Consider the following 24,241-nt stretch of genomic DNA (forward strand, 5'->3'; position numbering starts at 1 on the left):
GGCCTTCAATCCCATCAATTTCCCCAACACAATTTCTCGACTAATAAGGACTTCCCTCAGTTCCTCCTTCTTACTAGACTCTCTGACCCCTTTTATATCCGGAAAGTTGTTTGTGTCCTCCTTAGTGAATACCGAACCAAAGTACTTGTTCAATTGGTCTGCCATTTCTTTGTTCCCTGTTATGACTTCCCCTGATTCTGACTGCAGGGGACCTACATTTGTCTTTACTAACCTTTTTCTCTTTACATATCTATAGAAACTTTTGCAGTCCATCTTAATGTTCCCTGCAAGCTTCCTCTCGTACTCTATTTTCCCTGCCCTAATCCAAGCCTTTGTCCTCCTCTGCTGAGTTCTAAATTTCTCCCAGTCCCCGGGTTTGCTGCTATTTCTGGCCAATTTGTATGCCACTTCCTTGGCTTTAATACTATCGCTGATTTCCCTTGATAGCCACGGTTGAGCCACCTTCCCTTTTTTATTTTTACACCAGACAAGGATGTACAATTGTTGTAGTTCATCCATGCGGTCTCTAAATGTCTGCCATTGTCCATCCATAGTCAACCCTTTAAGTATCATTCGCCAATCTATCCTAGCCAATTCACACCTCATACCTTCAAAGTTACCCTTCTTTAAGTTCTGGACCATGGTCTCTGAATTAACTGTTTCAATTCTCCATCCTAATGTAGAATTCCACCATATCATGGTCACTCTTCCCCAAGGGGCCTCGTACAACGAGATTGCTAATTAATCCTCTCTCATTACACAACACCCAGTCTAAGATGGCCTCCCCCCCCCTCCCCCCCAGTTGGTTCCTCGACATATTGGTTTAGAAAACCATGCCTTATGCACTCCAGGAAATCCTCCTCCACCGTATTGCTTCCAGTTTGGTTAGCCCAATCTATATGCATATTAAAATCACCCATGATAACTGCTGCACCTTTATTGCCTAATTTCCTGTTTGATGCCCTCCCCAACATCACTACTACTGTTGGAGGTCTGTACACAATTCCCACTAACGTTTTTTGCCCTTTGGTGTTCTGCAACTCTTCCCATATAGATTCCACATCATCCAAGCTAATGTCCTTCCTGACTATTGCATTAATCTCCTCTGTAACCAGCAATGCTAACCCCCCCCCACCTCCTTTTCCTTTTATTCTATCCTTCCTGAATGTTGAATACCCCTGGATGTTGAGTTCCCAGTCCTGATCATCCTGGAGCCACGTCTCTGTAATCCCAATCACATCATATCTGTTAACATCTATTTGCACAGTTAATTCATCCACCTTATTACGGATACTCCTTGCATTAAGACACAAAGCCTTCAGGCTTGTTTTTTTAGCACCCTATGTCCTTTTAGAATTATGATGTAGTGTGGCCCTTTTTGTTTCTTGCCTTTATTTACTTGGCCTTCCACTATTGCTTTCTACCTTTTCTACCATCTGTTTCTGACTCCATATTACTTTGCGCTGTCTCGCTGCATAGGTTCCCATCCCCCTGCCATATTAGTTTAAACACTCCCGAACTGCATTAGCAAATGTTATCCCCAGGACATCAGTTCCAGTCCTACCCAAGTGCAGACCGTCCCTTTTGTACTGGTCCCACTTCCCCCAGAACTGGTTCCAATGTCCCAGGAATTTGAATCCCTCCCTCTTGCACCACTGCTCAAGCCACGTATTTATTCTAACTATCCTGCTCTCTCTACTCTGATTAGCACGTGGCACTGGTTGCAATCCAGAGATTACTACCTTTGAGGTCCTACTTTTTAATTTACCTCCTAGCTCCCTAAATTCCGCTTGTAGGACCTCTTCCCGCTTCTTACCTATATCGTTGGTACCTACATGTACCACGACAACTGGCTGTTCACCCTCCCTCTCCAGAATGCTCTGCAGCCGCTCCGAGACATCCTTGACCCTTGCACCAGGGAGGCAACATACCATCCTGGAGTCTCGGTTGTGGCCGCAGAAACGCCTATCTATTCCCCTTACAATAGAGTCCCCTATCACTCTAGCTCTCCAACTCTTTTTCTGGCCCTTCTGTGCAGCAGAGCCACCCATGGTGCCATGAACCTGGCTGCTGGTGCCTTCCCCTGGTAAGTCATCTCCCCCAATAGTATCCAAAACGGTATATCTGTTTTGGAGGGAGATGACCGCAGGGGACTCCTGCACTACCTTCCTACTCTTGCCTTGTCTCTTGGTCACCCATTCACTTTCTGTCCTAACCCTTGCCTGCGGTGTGACCAACTCACTAAATGTGCTATCCACAACATTCTCAGCATCGCGCATGCTCCAGAGTGAGTCCATCCGCAGTTCCAGTGCTGTCATGCGGTCTGTCAGGAGTTGCAGCTGGACACATTTCCCGCACACATAGTAGTCCCTGACTTCCGACATAGCACAGGAGGAGCATGACACGGGTCCGAGCTCTCCTGCCGTGACTTAACCCTTAAATTAATTTACTTACTAAAATTTACTTAAACACCAAACAGCTACTTAGTAGTTCGCTGCCAATTAAACCAATCTAAAAGTCAGTCTAAAAGAGAGTTATACTTACCAGTTGAACAGCCAACCACTTACCAGCTTGACTGTGACGTCACCTCTCGATTTCGCACCCTCTCTATCTTTGTCTGCAACTGGTTGGGCTGGTCTCTGGGCCTCCGTCTTTTACTCTCGCACTCCTTATCAGCTGCTCTGGTGTTAGCACTGGTAGGAAAAACAAGACAAAACAGCACCTGCCACCCCCGTTTGCCCAAACTCACCCACTTACCAAACTCACAAAAAAAAACTGAGATGAGGAGGAATTTCTTCTGAGGGTTGCAAATCTGTGGAATTCGCTGCCTCAGAGAGCTTTGGAAGCTGAGTCATTGAATACATTTAAGATGGAGATCGACAGTTTCTTAACCGATAAGGGGTTATGGGGAACGGGCAGGGAAGTGGAGCTGAGGCCATGATCGTATTAAAAGGCTCGAGGGGCCGTATGGCCGCCTCCTATTTTTTTATGTTCTTATGTAACTGAAAAGCTCCCGCAGGATCCTAATGTCCGTTCTGTGAGCTGTAACAAATAAACGCACCAGTAATCTTTTAGACAAAAATTGAGGTTTTTTTGCTGCTGTTATCTGTTGGCAGTAAACATGGAAATAAGAAACAAAGATGTGATAACATTTAAGATTTGACACTTTCTAATTAATTTGGTACCTGTACTTTAAAAAAAAAAAATTAATCGTGGGAAGAATAAGTTTTAAATAATGTAATTGCTTTGAGATTGCAAAAGTCAATTAATGTGGCTTGTTTTTCACACCATTACCACAGCCACCTCAATCATTGTATTTAAACAATGACAACTACTATTCAATTTAATTTGAGATGATTTTAGTTGGAGTGAAAAACAATGAATCTCCTTAGTTATTTTCCACTTTTATTTGCTCTTTCCACCGCCACTGTCCCACCCCAACCTACTCCTATTTCTCCTCGCCCTGATTTGCTTCAGTTTTTCCAACCCCATCCCAGATCTGTTCAAACTTCTGCCTGCCCCAGGGTGTATGATCCTGAGCAGGTACATTGTATATGTGGCTTCTGGGCCCCGATCTCTCTCTCCTCCTCTGCCTCGGTCATTCGCCGCACCTCCGCCACGATCTCTTGCTACAGCTCCATCCCGATCATTCACCGCACCTCTGCTGTACATGGGCCCCGTCGAAGTTCTTGCCCATGCTCCAATCGCGACCTAGGTTTTCGTGATGTCACCCAGTCGCCCTCCTCGAAGCTGTCGCCCTCCTGGAACGGCGCGCGCCGTATCTTGAAGTGGCTCCTCTTATACCTGCGGCTGGTGTTTCCTCGCAGGTCGGGGCGCCACGCTAATTCCAGGGCCGCCGCTCCTCTTATACCTGCGACCCAGGGCAGGCGTGAGTTCGGGGCCCAGAAGAGGCGAGGGCCCAGGGGCAGCACGGGCCAGCCCGCACTGAGATATGTGTGTGCACTGGATCTGTGCAGCAGAGCTGGTCTCCAGTCGTCTTGGTTAATCCTTGCCACTGGAACACGACCTAGCTCTGTCAAGCCCGTGTGGTGGCTGGTTTGCAACGGCTACCACACGTTGTAAAAAAAAAAAATCCACGCATAGACATCTTCCACCCTTCAACATGTAGTTCGCGCCCTGGACTATCAGGTCTTTCGTTGAAACATTTGTGAGCTCGTCCCTTTTTGGTGTGGAAGCAAGTCATCCTCGATACGAGGGACAGCCTAAGAAGAATAAGACATTGTATAACCCTGAGCCAACACCATTTGTCATGTCATTTTCACGCTACTAGCAAAATAACATTTATCTTTCCTGGAGTATAGAATGATCTATGTTGATACTTGTATTAACACTAAACCTGCAATGCTGTTCTTAATCTGATGCTTATCCAGCTTTGTTCAAAGCAGTTAATCACGAGGCACTGACTTATCAAAAAAAACCTTCAGCAAAGCAGAGCTAATGACTATAGAAATTTTAGAGAAGGAAAATAGCAATAAATATTTGGAGATTTGATCCATTTTTGACTTGCTGGTAAATTATTTTTCTTAATGAAACATTTGACATCATGCTTGGGGTTTTCTATAATTTAGCATGCATATTGGTAGCAGTTCTTCTTCCATTTGATAACTGACCTCATATTTTTTGTTAGATTCTACATGAAGTGGAAAGCACTATGGAAGTACTGGCATGAACAAAAGTAAGTTATTTTTGCTTGTGTGATCTTGCCATGTTACCTCTGAATTGTTGTCACAGACTCAGCAGATTGGTTTTGTTACCATTTTGTACTTCAGTTTTGTGTTTCATCTTGATTTATTACTAATCAGAGCAAAATTCATCATGCCCCCAGTTTCCTGCTCATCAAGTTGAGAGAATGTGAAAATGTTTTAATGTTGCTAATAACAGCATTTTCAGTCTTGTAAGAAAGATTGAGCATAGATTTGCCTTATTATCAAAACACCATGCTGAAATATGCCATAGTAACTTTCCCCAGCTACCTAGTTGTTGCTGTGATTATAATTACCTGCTTATTTCAAATTTTGCTAAAATTAAGTGTTTTTTTCTGTGGATTCCACTTATTTGAAACTGAACTGAATGATTAAATTCCCCAACTTTGCAAGTCACAAGAAAGAGGATATCATTTAATCTGCCCAGGCTGGGTTCTAGGCAAAAAAACAAGCTTTGAAACAGCTTTGTAATAAACCTGTTACAGTATTTGTACAAAGGCCTCTTGTCCATTTATAATCCTCGTACCTCTGTGAAGAGCCCTGACATGTTTTTCATTGTTAAAGGTGCTATATAAATGCAAGTTATAAACGTAATTTGTTCTTTTAAGTAGGGCATTGTCTTTGCTAAAAAAAGTGGACAAGGGAAAATTCTGTTTAGCTTTCTCCTTTGATTCAGACAAAAGAATACATACGTATTGTAAAATCACGCAACAGTTTTGCTACGTTGCACTGACACCTCAGTGCATTGAGCGATTGATGTTTTTGGTACGGTTGAGCACATATTGGAAGCCACAAGCTTTGGAGGTCAGGATAATTTAGTGGCCCCTCTCGGGTACAACTAAATCAGAGAGATTTCAAGACTTCTTTCTGCTTCACAAGGATCTTCGAGTTGGATTGTTGCCTTGTATTGGGCTCAAGTTTCGGCCTTCCCTTAGAACGGCACACTTCCGAGAGGCACGTCTGTTTCGTCGAACAAAAAGTGCGCCTAATGCCTACCTCCGTATTCTGCGATGTTTTTTGGGCCCGTTCCAGGTCGGCGCGGCGTACCAGCAGCTGCGGGAGGTTGGGCCAAGGCGTGGCGCCGAAGAACTGCTGGCAGGGGGGCGGGGCTAGCTCACAGCAGCACATTTAGTGCCAGCAGCCCTGCGCATGTGCGCTGGAGCGTGTGCGCATGTGCAGTGGGATACAAACATTGGCACTCGGCAGATAGATGAGGAACAGTGCTGTTTGCATTTGTGGAGCTGTGGAAAGGCTTGAGTGAAATTTAGTGATTTTTTTTTGTGCCTGAAGGAGTGTATTTAGCAGCACTGTTGAAGAAATCACCTGCTGAAATCAGTGAGTGCTTTTTGTTGCTACTAAACTTCCAGAACAAGTGCTGCATAGATGCATGCAAAATAAGAACTGGGGGTTTTGAAAAATCAGAGTGCCAATTCAATACAGCAATGGAACACGTCCACCAAGAACAAAGAATTTCTTGCATGAGGAAGTGGAGACATTAGTTAATGTCATTGAGCAGAGATGGCAGGAGCTGGATACCAGCAACAGAGGTTGCACAAAAGTGCCACCCAAAGAAATGAAGAAACGCTGGCACCAAGTTGCAGAAGATTACTGCGCAATGGTGCATACCATGAGATCTGGAAGCCAGTGTAAAAAGAAATGGCACGACCTTGGTCAAGTAGTTAGTGTAAGTAATATTTTCATTTTTCAATGGAATCTTAATTGTAAATGTGACCATCTGTATATGTCCCACCATGCAGAAAGACGCACTCTGTAAAAAGTTATATTTTAATCTTTGCAGAAGAAATTGGCCCACAACAAAAGGGAAAAAACTCAAACAGGAGGAGGCGTGCCAAATCTGCATCCACTGACACCCTTGGAACAGAGGATAGCTGCTTTGCGGATCTCCATGTGTGACTCATCAATCAGTACAGCACAAGCTGGGCCCACACGCGAGGGAGAGGGCAAGTCCTAAAAATGCATCGTGGCGCTTCAAATCAATCTTCTGCCTGGCCTGCCATGTGTGAGTACTCATGCCACCTATCCTGCCTCTTCCTGTGCTGCTAAACATTTGACTGTTCTGATATATTTTGCAGAAGATGATGCCAATCCTGAAGATCCAGAAGAACCACCCAGATGCGGACGATCCAGACCAAGGGTGGCTGCAGGCGTGGACTGAAATGTCTTCAGGGGAGACCTTAGAACTTAATATTTATGACCCCACATTAACGGACAAAAGTGTTTCAACCCCTTGCATAGGTTCTGGTTCCACCTTCCATGGTTTCACAGATTCCGACGTTGCGGGTCCCAGTGGTGCTGCTGGTGCAATGCAGCAGTTTACACCCACTGCCCCACCGTCCCAGCCCGCGGCTCCCACTCGAGTGCTGCCGTTTGGAACACCCAGGGTCCCACCGTCCCAGCCCGTGGCTCCCACTGGAGTGGTGCCGTGAGGCAGACCCAGGCAGAGGAGAAGGAGATTGGAAACAGGCTCTCCTGAGATGCAGCGTGCAACAGATGTGGCTCAGGTGGTGGCATTGGGTGTAGAGAGCAATGACCTTACTCAATCACTCGTGGGCAGCATCACTGCAGTGGGTGAAGAGGTAACAATACTGATGGGAGAAATAGCAGTAATGACACGGGAAATGAGGGAAGGAATGTCCGAGGGAGTGCAAGTGATGGCACAGGCCCTCGGGGAGGGCCTGGGTGAGGCTGCTGCAATATGGGCACACAGCCTGGCCAATCAAATGACACCCCCATGAAGAAGTGAAGATGTGGATGAGAGATGTTTGCAGCCTTTCTTTGCTGCTTTTGTTCTTGTTGATGTAACTGTAGTAACGTTTTTCACATTGGAATTGTTTTGTAACTTTTGTAACTTTACAAGTTTAGAAGTGATCATAAGAGTCATATTAAAAAGTAAAGTTTGATACAACAAATTTTATTACACTAATGTGAACTTTTCAATAAAATATTTTTTCATTAAAACTGAATCATGTTCCACTAACACAACACAACATAGGAACAACTCCAAAAAATAAACATGTCCATGCGCAACAGTTGTCGCAGAGCCCTCAGGCATCAGTAATTGAAGGTCACGGGAATGTGGGAAGGGAGAACCTTGAGACAATCACTATCACTAGGGAGGTAGTGCTGGACAGGCTAATGGGACTCAAGGTGGACAAGTCCCCTGGTCCTGATGAAATGCATCCCAGGGTATTAAAAGAGATGGCGGAAGTTATAGCAGATGCATTCGTTATAATCTACCAAAATTCTCTGGACTCTGGGGAGGTACCAGCAGATTGGAAAGCAGCTAATGTAACGCCTCTGTTTAAAAAAAGGGGGCAGACAAAAGGCAGGTAACTATAGGCCGGTTACTTTAACATCTGTAGTGGGGAAAATGCTTGAAGCTATCATTAAGGAAGAAATAACGGGACATCTAGATAGGAATAGTGCAATCAAGCAGATGCAATGTGGATTCATGAAGGGGAAATCATGTTTAACTAATTTACTGGAATTCTTTGAGGATATAACGAGCATGGTGGATAGAGGTGTACCGATGGATGTTGTGTATTTAGATTTCCAAAAGGCATTCGATAAGGTGCCACACAAAAGGTTACTGCAGAAGATAAAGGTATGCGGAGTCAGAGGAAATGTATTAGCATGGATAGAGAATTGGCTAACTAACAGAAAGCAGAGAGTTGGGATAAATGGGTCCTTTTCAGGTTGGAAATCGGTGGTTAATGATGTGCCACAGGGATTGGTGCTGGGACCACAACTGTTTACAATATACATAGATGACCTGGAAGAGGGGACAGAGTGTAGTGTAACAAAATTTGCAGATGACACACAGATTAGTGGGAAAGCGGGTTGTGTAGAGGACACAGAAAGGCTGCAAAGAGATTTGGATAGGTTAAGCGAATGGGCTAAGGTTTAGCAGATGGAATACAATGTCGGAAAATGTGAGGTCATCTACCTTGGGCGGGGTGGGGGTGGGGGGGGGAGGAGGGGGAGAGAAGAGAGAAACAGTAAAAGGGAATATTTGAATGGGGAGAAATTACAACATACTGCAGTGCAGAGGGACCTGGGGGTCCTTGTGCATGAAACTCTTTTAGAGTCTACCTATAAAACATAAAACATTAAACCGTGCCACCCGACCTGGATGACACACCAGACATTTACAAGGCCCTTTTTTTTTCTTTTTTTGGTTTTTTTTGGGGGTTTTTTTTGTGTTTTATTTTTGGGTTTTTTTGGGCACTAAAATCACCTTTTTTCCCCAGTGCCCCCTATAAAAGGGAAGGGGACACTAAAAGCACCGGCAATTAAAACAAATTAAACTTTAAAACGTAAAATCAAATTAAAATTTGGTTGCCGGGCGTGATGATGCACTCCAGTCCCTCTGGTGCCCACCTCTCGCGGAAGGCCGCGCGCATACCGGTGGACACCGCGTGCTCCATCTCCAAGGACACCCTGGACCGGATGTAAGAGCGGAAGAGAGGCAGGCAGTCAGGTTGAACGACCGCCCGCTGCCTGGACCGGCTGATGGCACCCTTGGCCGTGCCCAGGAGCAGTCCTACGAGGAGGCCCTCGGACCTACCCGCTCCCCTCCGCACAGGGTGCCCAAAGATCAGGAGAGTGGGACTGAAGTGCAGCCAGAATTTCAGGAGCAGCCCCTTCAAATAATGGAACAGGGGCTGCAACCTCGTGCACTCAATAAAAACATGGAACACGGACTCCTCCAGACCGCAGAAATTGCAGGCGGCCTGGGAGTCCGTGAACCGGCTTAAAAATTTGTTGCACGGCACTGCTCCGTGCACCACCCTCCAGGCCAAGTCCCCGATGAATAGTGGGAGGACCCCTGCGTAGAGTGCCCTCCATCGGGGACCCCCGCCTCCTCCGGACGGCAAGATGGTACGCCATGGCGTGTCCGGACGGCAGGCGAGGATGGCAAAGTTGAGAGTGTGCAGGAGCAGCCCGTACAAGAAACCCCTCCGCGCGGAACTGAAAGGCACGGAGGGGATTTCCCCGAGGCGGCTCAAGTTGTGAGGCGCCGGCCCCCGAGGGAGGTTCCGGGGTTTGGCGCCGATGAGAAATTCCGTCCGGACGGGGGTCAGTTCGGACGGGATCTCCCCACGTGCTTGAGCCTCCTCGATGCACCTAACGGAGTCAGGGCCCAGAGCTGTTTTTAGCGACTCGATGGCTGGGTCGGGAAACGACAGCAGAAGGGGTTCCCCCTCCGCCCCAGGAACCGGGGAACAAGGAGAGACCCGGCCATAGGAAATCCCCAGGCTCCCCAAGTGCTCCAGCTCCAAAGTAAGGGGCGAGGGTGGGTGTTCCTCCCCCTCCCCGCTGCCACCCCCCGGCCCAGCATGTACAGTTTCATTAAAATTCTTAATTTCGGTTTCTGCCGGGTCGAGCAAATCCCGGCGGAAGTTGGATATTGGCTGGGCGGGCTCAGGTTCGGCCTTTTCGGCCCCGCCCGCCTCAGTCCCCGGGACGCCCGGCCCGGCGGCAATGCTTTCCTCCGCGATCCCCACGCCCCCCACGACAGGCAGATCTTCCACGCCATCCCCGGGAGGCAGAGGCTGGGCAGCCTCGACTGTCTCACCCTCCCCGGGGACAGACTCCTCTCGTCTACAGCGCAGTTTGGGGGCACTGGTGGGGGACGCGGGGCACGCGGCGGGCACCGACTCCTCCGCGGAGGGATGTTGTTCCCTCTCCGCCTCAACGGAGCGGCGCCTCCTTTTGTTGCTGGGGGTGCGCTGAGGCAGGGAGACCTCCATGTCTGCTGAGGCCTCCCGCTCCGCCCCCCCCTTTTCCTTTTCTTGCCCGCGCCCGGGCCCCTCTGCGGTGTTGTTCAAGGGCTTGGGCACGGGCTCAGGGCACCCCGCGCTCGCCGGTGACTGGGTTGGGCCGAGCGCGGTGGTCAAACTTTCTGGCGCACTGAGGGGACCCGCCTCTAGATGTTTCGCCTTGTTCCGCGCCTTCTTTCCGGTCGGACGCTCTCCTTCCCCCCCGCCGGAGGCCCTGAAAACAAAGGCCTCCGACGATGCCCGCGAACCTACGGCTCCCGGCGGACGCAACTAGGGGGAGGGGTGGCGGCGGCGCCGGCGCCAGCCTTGGCCGCCTTCGGTGGTTTGGAGGCGGGGCAGTTCTTACGAACATGCCCCACCTCCCTACAGGCATGGCACCACACGCCGTCCGACGTCCAGAAGACGCGGTAGGCAGTCCCCTCGTGCACCACATTAAAATGCCCTTCCGTCTTGTCCTCCCGCGCCAGCCGGACAAAGAGTTGGCGGCGGAAGGAGAACACGTGGCGCAGGCTGTTCTCCCTGAGGCCGAGTGGTATGGGGTTGATCCCCGACCTTACCTCCCCCAGTTGGTGTTGATGAGGGAGGAGGAGCTCAGCGGGAACAAAGGGCTGGACGTTTGACACGATGATCCTCTGCGCGGTGGCCTCGAGAGGGTCCACCGGCAGGAATGTCCCGCCCACCGTGAGCCCCTTTTCGAGGGCCAGGGACACCGCCCGCTCCGAACCCAGGAAGAACACGGCCTTCACAGACATCTTGGAGGCTGCGACAATGGCCGAGGGGCCGACTACCCCAGCCATCGCCCGCACGCACTCCTCGATGCTCATTGTGGGGTGAGTGTAGCTCTTGACCCCGTGTTTCTTCGTTATTAGTGTAAATGGTGGCAGGGCAGCGGGTGGCGCAGGAGGTGCCGTGGATGTGGACACCGCCTGCGCATATGTCCTTGCTGGCCCCGCCACCGGCGTGGATGGGGTCGCCATCACAGGGTCCCTTTAAGGGCTACACCCACCCCAAAGTCACAGGCCTTAATGGTCTTAATTGGCCTCGTATATAGACTGAGCAGAGGAGCTCTTAACGAGGCACACCTCTCCCCTAGTTGGCAATTGGGGAGGGGCCTTGCTCCCTCTGCTCAGTTGTCTCAATTGTTTTTTTTTCCAATTTGGGAGGAAGGGCTCTCAGAGAGAGAGGGGAGAAACAGAGAGTAACAGAGAAAGAGAGAGGGGGGTGGGAAGGGGGGGGGGAACTGCGAGGGCAGGTCTCCCCTCGCAGCTGTGGGTGGGTGCAATCCCCAGATGGCAAAACACAAATAGTCTTTGGGGTGGTCTTCGGGTGAGGGGAGAAGATGTCTTCACCTGGGGCAGCTAGAGCCACCAGGCACACACTCCTAACGATGTTAAATAGGTGGTTAAAGAAAATCTTCAGCCTGGTAGCTCCAGCTATCCCAGGCTAGGCAATGGGGTTGGGGGGGGGTTCAATTGTGTGTGGGGCCTAGCTGTAGGCAAGACCCCCACACACACTATCCACACACACACACCCCCCGCGATGTTCCGGCCCTCAGTGGTCTTCTTTCCTCCCCCCACCGATACAACAAAGTCTATTGGGGACTGCACCAATACACCCACCTGTAGAATAGTAGAGTCTCCCTCCTTCCACACTGGATGTTGTTGGTATTTCCCCCTCTCTCCAACTCTTTGTAGAAATGGTAAAGTGTTCAAAGTTTTCTGCTTCCCTCCTCTCCCTCTGGGTGAAAGTTGGTGGTGACGTTCCTTCCTTCTCTTCCTGGGCTGTTCTCAGGGCTCTCCAGGCCTTCCAAGGCAGGAGCTAAGGTTGGTAGCTGCTCCTCTCTCAGCAGCTCAGCTCCAACTGTGCAGGACACGCCTCCACTGCTCCACAATTGGTCCTTGTGCATGAAACTCTTTTTGAAAAATCACCAGATATTGCAGAAACCCGGGGATTGAACCAGGGACCTTTAGATCTTCAGTCTAACGCTCTCCCAACTGAGCTGAAGCTCTTTTAGAGTCTACCTATAAAACATAAAATATTAAACCGTGCCACCCGACCTGGATGACACACCAGACATTTACAAGGCCCCTTTTTTTTTCTTCTTTTTTTTTGTGTTTTTCTTTTTTTGGGGTTTTTTTTTTGGGCACTAAAATCACCTTTTTTCCCCAGTGCCCCCTATAAAAGGGAAGGGGGACACTAAAAACACCGGCAATTAAAAACAAATTAAACTTTAAAACGTAAAATCAAATTAAAATTTGGTTGCCGGGCGTGATGATGCACTCCAGTCCCTCCGGTGCCCACCTCTCGCGGAAGGCCGCGAGCGTACCGGTGGACACCGCGTGCTCCATCTCCAAGGATACCCTGGACCGGATGTAAGAGCGGAAGAGAGGCAGGCAGCCAACTGAGCTGAATCCCAAAAAAGTTAGTTTGCAGGTGCAGCAGGTAATCAGGAAGGTGAATGGAATGTTGGCCTTCATTGCGAGAGGGATGAAGTACAAAAGCAGGGAGGTCCTGCTGCAACTATACAGGGTATTGGTGAGGGTTGTGAATCTGGAATTCTCTGCCCAAGGAAGCAGTTGAGGCTAGCTCATTGAATGTATTCAAATCACAGATAGATTTTTAACCAATAAGGGAATTAAGGGTTATGGGGAGTGGGCGGGTAAGTGGAGCTGAGTCCACGGTCAGATCAGCCATGATCTTGTTGAATGGCTGAGCAGGCTCGAGGGGCCAGATGGCCTACTCCTGTTCCTAATTCTTATGTTCTTATGTTCACGGATGAGCTGCTGGCGCAGGGCTCGAGTAATCGTTAAAGGGGCACTCCTCCGACCTCGTGTTCCGGCATCAGGCATTTGCATGCTTTCCTGATCATCGTCGTCATCCTCATCCTGCTCTTCCAAATTGCTACCATCAGGCACTCTCCCCTCATGTGGGTCCTCTGGTTCCACTACCAGCTCCTGCTGCCTCTTGATGGCTAAGTTATGCAGCACACAACAGTGAACTGACCGACAATCTGAGGAGAATATTGCAAGTGGTCTCCGGAATGGTCCAGGCATCAGAAACGCTGTTTCAACATGCCAATGGTCCTCTCTATGATGCTGCACGTTGCAATGTGTGACATGTTGTACTGATGGTCAGCTTCCGTCCGTGTTACATGTAGGGGCATCATGAGCCAGGTGGCGAGGCTGTACCCTTTGTTTCCCAGTTGCCAGCTCTGCCCTTCTGGCTGCTGCTCAAACATGTCGGATATAATGCTGTCGCGTAGGATGAATGCATCATGGGTGCTGCCAGGGTATCTCGCATCGACTGACATGATGCGCTGCTTGTCGTCACACACAAGCTGCACATTGATGGAGTGGAAACCTTTTCTATTCCTGTACTGCTCGGAATCCTCCACAGGTGCTCGCAAGGCGATGTGGGTACAATCGATGCAGCCCTGTACCTTTGGGAAGCCAGCAATCCTGGAGAAGCCCACAGCCCTGAGATGCATTGCTTGTGCGGTCATTGGGACCTTGATGAAGTCATTCCTCCGCGCATACAGGGCATTCGTGACCTGCTAAACGTAGGCATGTATTGCACATTGAGAGATGGTGCACACATCTCCAGTTGTAGCTTGAAACGATCCCGAGGCATAGAAAGAAAGTGCAGCTGTAACCTTCACTTCAACAGACAAGGCAGTCGGCGTTCTGCTTCTCGGCTGTAAATCTGCTCTCAGCATATCACAGATCTCAACAACAACTTCTCTGCGGAAACGCAGCCCTTTGACACAATCAGCCTCGCTCATGCCCAGGTACAAAAGCCTGGCTCTATCGCCGATGTGGGTAAGGTCTCCTGCCCATCAGCCTATGGGTTATGACATTCCTGGTGCGGTGAGCACTAATCACTTCTCTCCTATGCAGTGAATTGATGGAGAACCATTGCATAATCTGTGGTGTTGATAATGCAGCACCCATACTTGAAGTACAAATTAAACTTTTAAACTTGCTGGCTGGCTGGCTCTCCCAGTGCTTTGTACGCCTCCCCAATCCCCTGGCCGAACGGTCAAACTCGTAAACAGCTCTGAGCCTGCTGCCGCCGGCTTGTACTGCCATCGCTCTCGTCTCACGCCGCCCCTATCCCCTGGCCGAAGGGCCAACCTCGTAAACCGTTCGGTGCCTGCTGCTGCTGTTGCTTCAGACAGGTAGGAAAATTAAATGTCTTTTTTATTTGCTTTCTTTATCATTTATTATTCATGATGGCTCTTTTATTTGTCGAAGTGAAGTGTTAAATGGTTGTAAAATTCCCTAACTTCACTCTAACTTTTCTTTTCCGTCCGCGCCCATCTCTCGTTCCCTGCACTTAATTTCTAAAGTGTAGGCAAGGTTTCTCTGAGCGTACAAAAATCTACACTTACTCCATTCTAAGTTTGGAGTAAGTTTTCGCTGTCTAAACTTGCAAAACAGGTGTAAGTGGCTGGACATGCCCCCTTTTGGAAAACAAAAACTGTTCTAAAATGAAACTATTCTAACTCACTAGAACTGGAGTAAACTAAATGCTGAGAATTGCAATTTCTAAGATGCTCCATTCTAAACTGGTTGCTCCAAAAAAATAGGAGCAACTCAGGCCGAGACTTGAGCCCACTGCACTGTGTGAACATGTGCATTTTGCTATGGTGTTCCAAGTTGACCCGTTCATTCCTTCCTGGGATCAGTCTAGCTACAGACACCAGAATAGAGTAAGTTTCCAGGAAAGGACGATTGAACTGCTCTGTGCATTACCCGCTCAAATTAGTATGTCCCGCTCATGTTTCATGCACATTTGTTTTGGGCAGTGGTGTTCTCCACAGAGGGGATGCATCATCTTGCAATTATCAATCACACTGCACTAGACTATTCGGGCATGGGGTGGGATCATTTTCTGCTGGACAAAGTCCTCTCAGGTTCTCTGTGGTCTCACAAACTGAAGTGTCAGCCTAAATTATGCTTTCAATTTGTGGTGTGGGGCTTCAACCTTTCACCATCTTACTCTGAGGTGATAGTGCTTCAAGTGGCAGTCTTGCATCACTTGTATAGGTTGAACCTCCCTTATCCAGAACTCCCTTATTCAGAACCACCCCTCGTCCAGAACCATTCCTGGCCACCGGGTGGCGCATGCGCAGAACTCCGACATGAATAAATTGAACAAATTGAAGTCCTTCCTTGCTGGCCCGACCCCGCGATCCACCACAACCCCCCCCCCCCCACCCCCCCCCGCCATGATCTCTGCCGCACTCCCAGCCCCTAGCCAGCCCGCCCTGATATCCCTTTGCTCAGTACCTGTACCATCCAATTTAACGTGACCACCCCTCGTCCAGAAAAATCCCTTATCCAGAACAGGCCAGGTCCAGAGGGTTCCGGATAAGGGAGGTTCAACCTGTAGATCACGAGATGTGGTACATCTCCAACCCAGGGTACATCCACATTGGACCTGCTGGACACTTTGTAAATGTTTCAATGTTTTTGATTTTGACATAGGGCTTCACATTTCTACCTGTGCTCCCCGAATGAAAAATATTTGTGTCCCCCTCCCCAGGATCAGAGCTCTGCATGTGTGCCCATGCATGATACACAGCTATTTTTTGATAAATTTAAGTGAAATGTAGCTTTCAGTATAATTCATCTCTGCCAGCTGAGCAACACTTACTTAAGATGGCAGCGTGAGATCCGTGTCTGCACTATAACTTCAGCAGAATGTTTGGTTTTGAGGTTTGATCATCCGGACTTTAATGAAGCTAAATGGAAAGTAGTATAAATGTGACTACATTTTTTGAATGAATGCATGTAAGTGCCTGTTTAGTTTATGGCGGGGGGTTATCTTTCTGTCAAGCGTGGCTAGTTTTCTCAGCATGTCAGGCGATGACTACTTAGTCAATCACCTTTATTTAAAATAGTATCGTGCCATCCTAACTTAGTCATTTTTAGTTCTTAATAAATTTTTCACGTTTGGATAAATAGAAATTACTGTAACTGTTATATGCATTGTTTTGGCATTTATAATTTTTTCACAGAATATGGCTGTGTGCTCACCCTGGTATTGCTAAACGGTACATTTTATTTAAAAAAAAAAATCCCAACTGAATAATTTTTGTATTCTTGGGAAAATAGTGACCACTATGGATGCCTTCAAATATTATTTACGTTTGATGCCTGAAAACATTAAATTGTGGCCAATGATTTTAGAACCGGTAATTTAAAAGTTGCTTGACTTGAGAAGCAGGTGGGAATTTTCAGTCTTTTGCACCGTGAATGTAAGTGTGTGGTTAAAGAAACCATCTGCACTAAAAATAAATATGACTGATGGATTCATTTGCTTTAACTAGATGTGATCCCAGCAGAATTGTAGTTATGGATGAAACTGGCAAGAACTACCTGACATTTAAGCATATAAATACATAGCAGTATTATCTGTTGTGGATATGTGGTTTAGGTAAAACTGAGATCCCATTGCTTATTTTGGATTACACTCAGTAATTTGGATGTAGAAAAAGGCATGACTGTGTTTATGTACAATACTTGTGTGTCGTGCTGTAGAAAGTGGAGTGTGTTCCTCCCCCAGCTTCCTCTCCTGAAGGCAGTGACTTATGCAGTACAGGGTACAGTAATATGATTCCTCAGATGATGACAGCCCTCCACCTGGCTTGCTCAACTGCCCTTGTTTCCTGAGAGCTCAGGAAGTGTGGTGGCGTCCCTTTTTAATTGTCTAAACACACTTTTTTGCAGCAGGTTAGCATTCAGCGTGGGAACGTTGGCTGATTTATATTTTGTGTTACAGTTCACCGCCCCCACCTGCCAGATTGCTGCCCAGGCACTGAAGATGAACATTTTCCAATAAATGTAACATTTTTGAACAAATGTTTGGAAAACTGCAAATGTAACGCCCCTATTTAAAAAAGGAGGCAGACAAAAGGCAGGAAGCTATAGACCAGTTAGCCTAACATCTGTGGTTGGGAAGATGTTGGAGTCCATTATTAAAGAAGCAGTAGCAGGACATTTGGAAAAGCAAAATTCGGTCAGGCAGAGTCAGCATGGTTTTATGAAGGGGAAATTTGCTGGAGTTCTTTGAGGATGTAACGAACAGGGCGGATAAAGGGGAACCAGTGGTATATTTGGACTTCCAGAAGGCATTTGACAAGTTGCCACATAAAAAGGTTACTGCACAAGATAAAAATTCAGAGTTGGGGGTAATATATTAGCATGGATAGAAGATTGGCTAACTAACAGAGAACAGAGTGTCGAGATAAATGGTTCATTCTCTGGTTGGCAACCAATAACTAGTGTGGTGCTGCAGGGATCAGTGCTGGGACCCCAACCATTTACAATCTATATTAACGACTTGGAAGAAGGGAATGAGTGTAATGTAGCCAAGTTTGCTGACAATACAAAGATGGGAGGAAAAGCAATGTGTGAGGAGGACACACAAAATCTGCAAAAGGATATAGACAGGCTAAGTGGGCAAAAATTTGGCAGATGGAGTATAATGTTGGTAAGTGTGAGGTCATGCACTTTGGCAGAAAAAAATCAAAGAACAAGTTATTATTTAAATGGAGAAAGATTGCAAAGTGCTGCAGTACAGCAGGACCTGGGGGTACTTGTGCAAGAAACACAAAAGGATAGTATGCAGGTACAGCAAGTGATCAGGAAGGCCAATGGTATCTTGGCCTTTATTGCAAAGGGGATGAAGTATAAAAGCAGGGAAGTTTTGCTACAGCTATACAAGGTATTGGTGAGGCCACACCTGGAATACTGCGTGCAGTTTTGGTTTCCATATTTATGAAAGGATATACTTGCTTTGGAGGCAGTTCGGAAAAGGTTCACTAAGTTGATTCCGGGGATGAGGGGGTTGACTTATGAGGAAAGGTTGAGTAGGTTGGGCCGCTACTCATTGAATTCAGAAGAATGAGAGGTGATCTTATCGAAACGTGAAGGTTATGAGGGGGCTTGACAAGGTGGATGCAGAGAGGATGTTTCCACTGATGGGGGAGACTAGAACTAGAGGGCATGATCTTAGAATAAGGGGCTGCCCATTTAAAACAGAGATGAGAAGAAATTTCTTCACTGAGAGTTGTAAATGTGTGGAATTTGCTGCCTGAGAGCTGTGGAAGCTGGGACAGTGAATAAATTTAAGACCGAAATAGATCGTTTCTTAAACGCTAAGGGGTTATGGGGAGTGGCGGGGAAGTGGAGCTGAGTCCACGATCAGATCAGCCATGATCTTATTGAATGGCGGAGCTGGCTCGAGGGACCGTATGGCCTACTCCTGTTCCTATTTCTTATGTTCTTATGTAACATATTGGGGCAGAGTTTCTGCTTTGGGCGCAACAGCAATCTGGGCACAGATTGTGCCCCAAATTGCACTAGTTTTGAGAAGTCCAACTCTCTCTGGTTTCCACTCAATTTTATTTGCATATCGCCAAATGCAAAGTCTGTCATGAACCGGAGCAATATAGCAGCATTTTAAATCTTAATTTTTTTTTAAAAGAAAAATGAGCCGTTGATATATTTGAGTGATAGCTTGGTGCAGTTTGATTAACACAGCTGAAAATAGCTTTATCAGAAAAAGCATTTTAACCACAGTGTCAATCCACCACCTAATGAGTAAATTGATTTTAAATGACTGAAAATGACTTTTTGAAAATATACAGAATCATTTGCTAATTATATTGGGGTACAGTAATTAGTTTCCTAGTAAAGTGAAAACTTACATTGAAAAGTTTAAAAAATGTGCCTATTAGTGTCCTTTCATCCAAACGAAGCAGCTTAATTTTTAGAGCCTCCTCAAAGGCCTACAGTCTCGAGCGCAATTAGTGGAAACTCCCAATTGGGATCAATTTGTCCTGGGGGCGTGGCAAATTTTGTGGGCGGGGCCAACTTCTAGCATGGTGTTTTTTAAACTAGTGCATAAGAGCTCCAAAACTCAATTTGTGCTGGACGTAATTGGCACTTGAAATTCTTTCGCGCTGCTTTTGCTAATTTCGGGTGAATTACGCCAGAAAAAAACACCGCAACCGAGTGGAAACTCATTGTAAATTTACTATGGGGGAAACTGAGTGACTGGTAAATTAGAATCTTTTCACCTCTGGGTTTGTGTCCTTATCTACACTCATGGGTTGAATGTCTCCTTCAGGGAGCTGTAGGGAATTGATAATGTATTTGAGCAATATATGTAAATATTATTTATTAATTGCAGGAAAATGGCTGCTTTAAGTCTTCTCATCCTCTTTGAATTCTTTGCATTGATGTCAGGCTTACCTCAACAATTCAATCCCATTAAAGGTAAGCAGAATGATATTGTAAGAAATATTGCATGTCATGATTAAACTCTGTTCTCTTGAGTAATGAGGTAAGCAATCACAGAAAAATTTAGGTCTAAACTTTCCAATTACTCTAAATGATAGTGAGTGGGTGTTAATTATACTGTAAATATAAGGTCAAGTGCATAATAGACACCTACAGCCCTTGTGTGTGAGATGTTAAAGGAAAGTTAAGATTTTCAATTGGCGTAGTATTTTTTAAAAAAGCAATAATAATTCTATTTGTATCTCTCATCACTTAATTTTTAAACTGTAGTCCAGTGTATTGCTGTGGGGTGTTCATAAAATTGACAGAGATAAATACAGATGAAGAACTGTTACGGTTTAGGACTTTACCAGATATTTCTCTCTCACTCAGCACCGCTCCTTTGAGTAAGTCTCACGCTGTAAACCACAGTGTGGCTATATACGCATGGTGTCTCGTAATGTGGTGTCACCCAGGATTGTACAGAAATTATTAGCTTAATTGAAACAACATGAGACTTCTTGTACTTTGTCCTTGGATAGCAGAAGAATAAACACTCAAGTGAATTGTGTGACTTAGACTACAAAATACAATTAAACTTGTTAAAAGTTAAATAGTAGCATCAAATCAATATAGCAGATTTCAATTCATTATAGATCTTTTAACTTGCACCATACAAAAATAACAAAAGCTATTCTGACTCCTAATATTACCAAATCTGGGCCAGTATCCTTAATACAAACTTTTATATAAGAACACGAGAATTTGGAGCAGGCGTAGGCCATTCGGCCCCTCGAGCCTGCTCCGCCAGTCAATAAAATCATGGTAACATGGTCACAAAGTAACATTTAACCAGCATGATTAAGTGTACGTCTCTGTCTCCATGAACACACACAAATAGAGGAGCTGGGAGCATCTTGCCTGAGAACTACCCCTCTTACTCTTTAAATTCAATCTGGAATATAAAAAATCAAAAGTAATTTACAGCCCCAGTCTCTCTCCTCGAACCCCCCTCCCCCAATCTCTCTCTCTCGATGCCTGCACCCCGGTCTCTCTCTTGAGGCCTCCTGGTTTCTCTCTCTCTCTCTCTCTCTCGATGCACGCTCCCCGGACCCCCAGTCTCCCTTCCCTCATTTCCCACCCCAATCTCTTTCCCCCCCCTCCCCCCCCCAATCTCTCTTCCCCTCCCCCCCCCCAATCTCTCTTCCCCTCCCCCCCCATCTCTCTTCCCCTCCCCCCCATCTCTCTTCCCCTCCCCCCCAATCTCTCTTCCCCTACCCCCCCCAATCTCTCTTCCCCTCCCCCCCCATCTCTCTTCCCCTCCCCCCCAATCTCTCTTCCCCTCCCCCCCAATCTCTCTTCCCCTCCCCCCCCCAATCTCTCTTCCCCTCCCCCCCCAATCTCTCTTCCCCTCCCCCCCAATCTCTCTTCCCCTCCCCCCCCAATCTCTCTTCCCCTCCCCCCCAATCTCTCTTCCCCTCCCCCCCCAATCTCTCTTCCCCTCCCCCCCCAATCTCTCTTCCCCTCCCCCCCACAATCTCTCTTCCCCTCCCCCCCAATCTCTCTTCCCCTCCCCCCCAATCTCTCTTCGCCCCCCCCAATCTCTCTTCCCCTCCCCCCCCAATCTCTCTTCCCCTCCCCCCCAATCTCTCTTCCCCTCCCCCCCCAATCTCTCTTCGCCCCCCCCAATCTCTCTTCCCCTCCCCCCCAATCTCTCTTCCCCTCCCCCCCCAATCTCTCTTCCCCTCCCCCCCAATCTCTCTTCCCCTCCCCCAGAATCTCTCTTCCCCTCCCCCCCAATCTCTCTTCCCCTCCCCCCCAATCTCTCTTCCCCTCCCCCCCCAATCTCTCTTCCCCTCCCCCCCAATCTCTCTTCCCCTCCTCCCCCCCAATCTCTCTTCCCCTCCCCCCCAATCTCTCTTCCCCTCCCCCCCCAATCTCTCTCCCCCCTCCTCCCCCAATCTCTCTTCCCCTCCCCCCCAATCTCTCTTCGCCCCCCCCCAATCTCTCTTCCCCTCCCCCCCATCTCTCTTCCCCTCCCCCCCCAATCTCTCTTCCCCTCCCCCCCCCAATCTCTCTTCCCCTCCCCCCCAATCGCTCTTCCCCTCCCCCCCAATCTCTCTTCCCCTCCCCCCAATCTCTCTTCCCCTCCCCCCAATCTCTCTTCCCCTCCCCCCAATCTCTCTTCCCCTCCCCCCCAATCTCTCTTCCCCTCCCCCCAATCTCTCTTCCCCTCCCCCCCAATCTCTCTTCCCCTCCCCCCCAATCTCTCTTCCCCTCCCCCCCAATCTCTCTTCCCCTCCCCCCCAATCTCTCTTCCCCTCCCCCCCAATCTCTCTTCCCCTCCCCCCCCAATCTCTCTTCCCCTCCCCTCCAATCTCTCTTCCCCTCCCCCCCAATCTCTCTTCCCCTCCCCCCCCAATCTCTCTTCCCCTCCCCCCCCAATCTCTCTTCCCCTCCCCCCCCAATCTCTCTTCCCCTCCCCCCCAATCTCTCTTCCCCTCCACCCCCAATCTCTCTTCCCCTCCACCCCCAATCTCTCTTCCCCTCCCCCCAATCTCTCTTCCCCTCCCCCCACAATCTCTCTTCCACTCCCCCCAATCTCTCTTCCCCTCCCCCCCAATCTCTCTTCCCCTCCCCCCCCCAATCTCTCTTCCACTCCCCCCAATCTCTCTTCCCCTCCCCCCCCAATCTCTCTTCCCCTCCATCCCCCAATCTCTCTTCCCCTCCATCCCCCAATCTCTCTTCCCCTCCCCCCCAATCGCTCTTCCCCTCCATCCCCCAATCGCTATTCCCCTCCATCCCCCAATCTTTCTTCCCCTCCCCCCCAATCTCTCTTCCCCTCCATCCCCCAATCTCTCTTCCCCTCCATCCCCCAATCTCTCTTCCCCTCCCCCCCCAATCTCTCTTCCCCTCCCCCCCCAATCACTCTTCCCCTCCCCCCCCAATCTCCTTCTCCTCCCCCCAATCACTCTTCCCCTCCCCCCCCAATCTCTCTTCCCCTCCCCCCCCAATCTCTCTTCCCCTCCCCCCAATCTCTCTTCCCCTCCCCCCCAATCTCTCTTCCCCTCCCCCCCAATCTCTCTTCCCCTCCCCCAATCTCTCTTCCCCTCCCCCAATCTCTCTTCCCCCTCCCCCAATCACTCTTCCCCTCCCCCCCAATCTCTCTTCCACTCCCCCCCAATCTCTCTTCCCCTCCATCCCCCAATCTCTCTTCCCCTCCCCCCCAATCTCTCTTCCCCTCCCTCCCCCAATCTCTCTTCCCCTCACCATCCCCCCCCAATCTCTCTTCCCCTCCCCCCCAATCTCTCTTCCCCTCCCCCCCAATCTCTCTTCCCCCTCCCCCCCAATCTCTCTTCCCCTCCCCCCCAATCTCTCTTCCCCTCCCCCCCCAATCTCTCTCCCCCTCCCCCCCCCAATCTCTCTTCCCCTCCCCCCCAATCTCTCTTCCCCCCTTCTCCCCCCCCAATCTCTCTCTCCCCTCCCCCCCAATCTCTCTTCCCCTCCCCCCCCAATCTCTCTTCCCCCCTCCCCCAATCTCTCTTCCCCTCCCCCCCAATCTCTCTTCCCCTCCCCCCCAATCTCTCTTCCCCCTCCCCCCCAATCTCTCTTCCCCTCCCCCCCCAATCTCTCTTCCCCTTCCTCCCCCAATCTCTCTTCCCCCTCCCCCCCAATCTCTCTTCCCCCTCCTCCCCCAATCTCTCTTCCCCCTCCCCCCAATCTCTCTTCCCCTCCTCCCCCAATCTCTCTTCCCCTTCCTCCCCCAATTCTCTTCCCCTCCCCCCCAATCTCTCTTCCCCCTCCTCCCCCAATCTCTCTCCCCTCCCCCCCCAATCTCTCTTCCCCTCCCCCCCCAATCTCTCTTCCCCTCCCCCCAGTCTCTCTTCCCCCTCCTCCCCCAATCTCTCTTCCCCTCCTCCCCCAATCTCTCTTCCCCTCCCCCCCCAATCTCTCTTCCCCCTCCTCCCCCAATCTCTCTTCCCCTCCTCCCCCAATCTCTCTTCCCCTCCCCCCCCATCTCTCTTCCCCACCCCCGCCCAATCTCTCTTCCCCTCCCCCCCCAATCTCTCTTCCCCTCCCCCCCCAATCTCTCTTCCCCTCCCCCCCCAATCTCTCTTCCCCTCCCCCCCAATCTCTCTTCCCTCCATCCCCCAATCTCTCTTCCCCTCCCCCCCCAATCTCTCTCCCCTCCCCCCCAATCTCTCTCCCCCTCCCCCCAATCTCTCTTCCCCTCCCCCCCAATCTCTCTTCCCCCTCCTCCCCCAATCTCTCTTCCCCTCCCCCCCAATCTCTCTTCCCCTTCCTCCCCCAATCTCTCTTCCCCTCCCCCCCAATCTCTCTTCCCCTCCCCCCCCAATCTCTCTTCCCCTTCCTCCCCCAATCTCTCTTCCCCTCCCCCCCAATCTCTCTTCCCCTCCCCCCC

The 24,241-nt window shown here is 49.1% G+C and overlaps 1 protein-coding gene across 4 annotated transcripts in view; it reads left to right on the forward strand.

Moving 5' to 3' along the window:
• The window catches only part of LOC139275099 (interleukin-1 receptor type 1-like), a 69,686-nt gene that overhangs the window by 24,363 nt on the left and 21,082 nt on the right, over positions 1-24,241 (forward strand). For 3 of the 4 annotated variants that reach the window (XM_070892093.1, XM_070892096.1, XM_070892095.1), the window contains exons 2-3: positions 4,649-4,696; positions 19,730-19,815. In XM_070892093.1, the coding sequence (XP_070748194.1) occupies positions 4,656-4,696; positions 19,730-19,815 (127 nt within the window). In that variant the 5' untranslated portion in view covers positions 4,649-4,655. Of the gene's footprint in view, positions 1-4,648; positions 4,697-6,522; positions 6,745-19,729; positions 19,816-24,241 lie in introns of all 4 variants that reach the window. The other variant, XM_070892094.1, reaches the window with a different exon arrangement.

The sequence above is a fragment of the Pristiophorus japonicus genome, chromosome 10 (genome assembly GCF_044704955.1).
Source record: "Pristiophorus japonicus isolate sPriJap1 chromosome 10, sPriJap1.hap1, whole genome shotgun sequence".
NCBI classification, from domain to species: Eukaryota; Metazoa; Chordata; class Chondrichthyes; family Pristiophoridae; genus Pristiophorus; species Pristiophorus japonicus.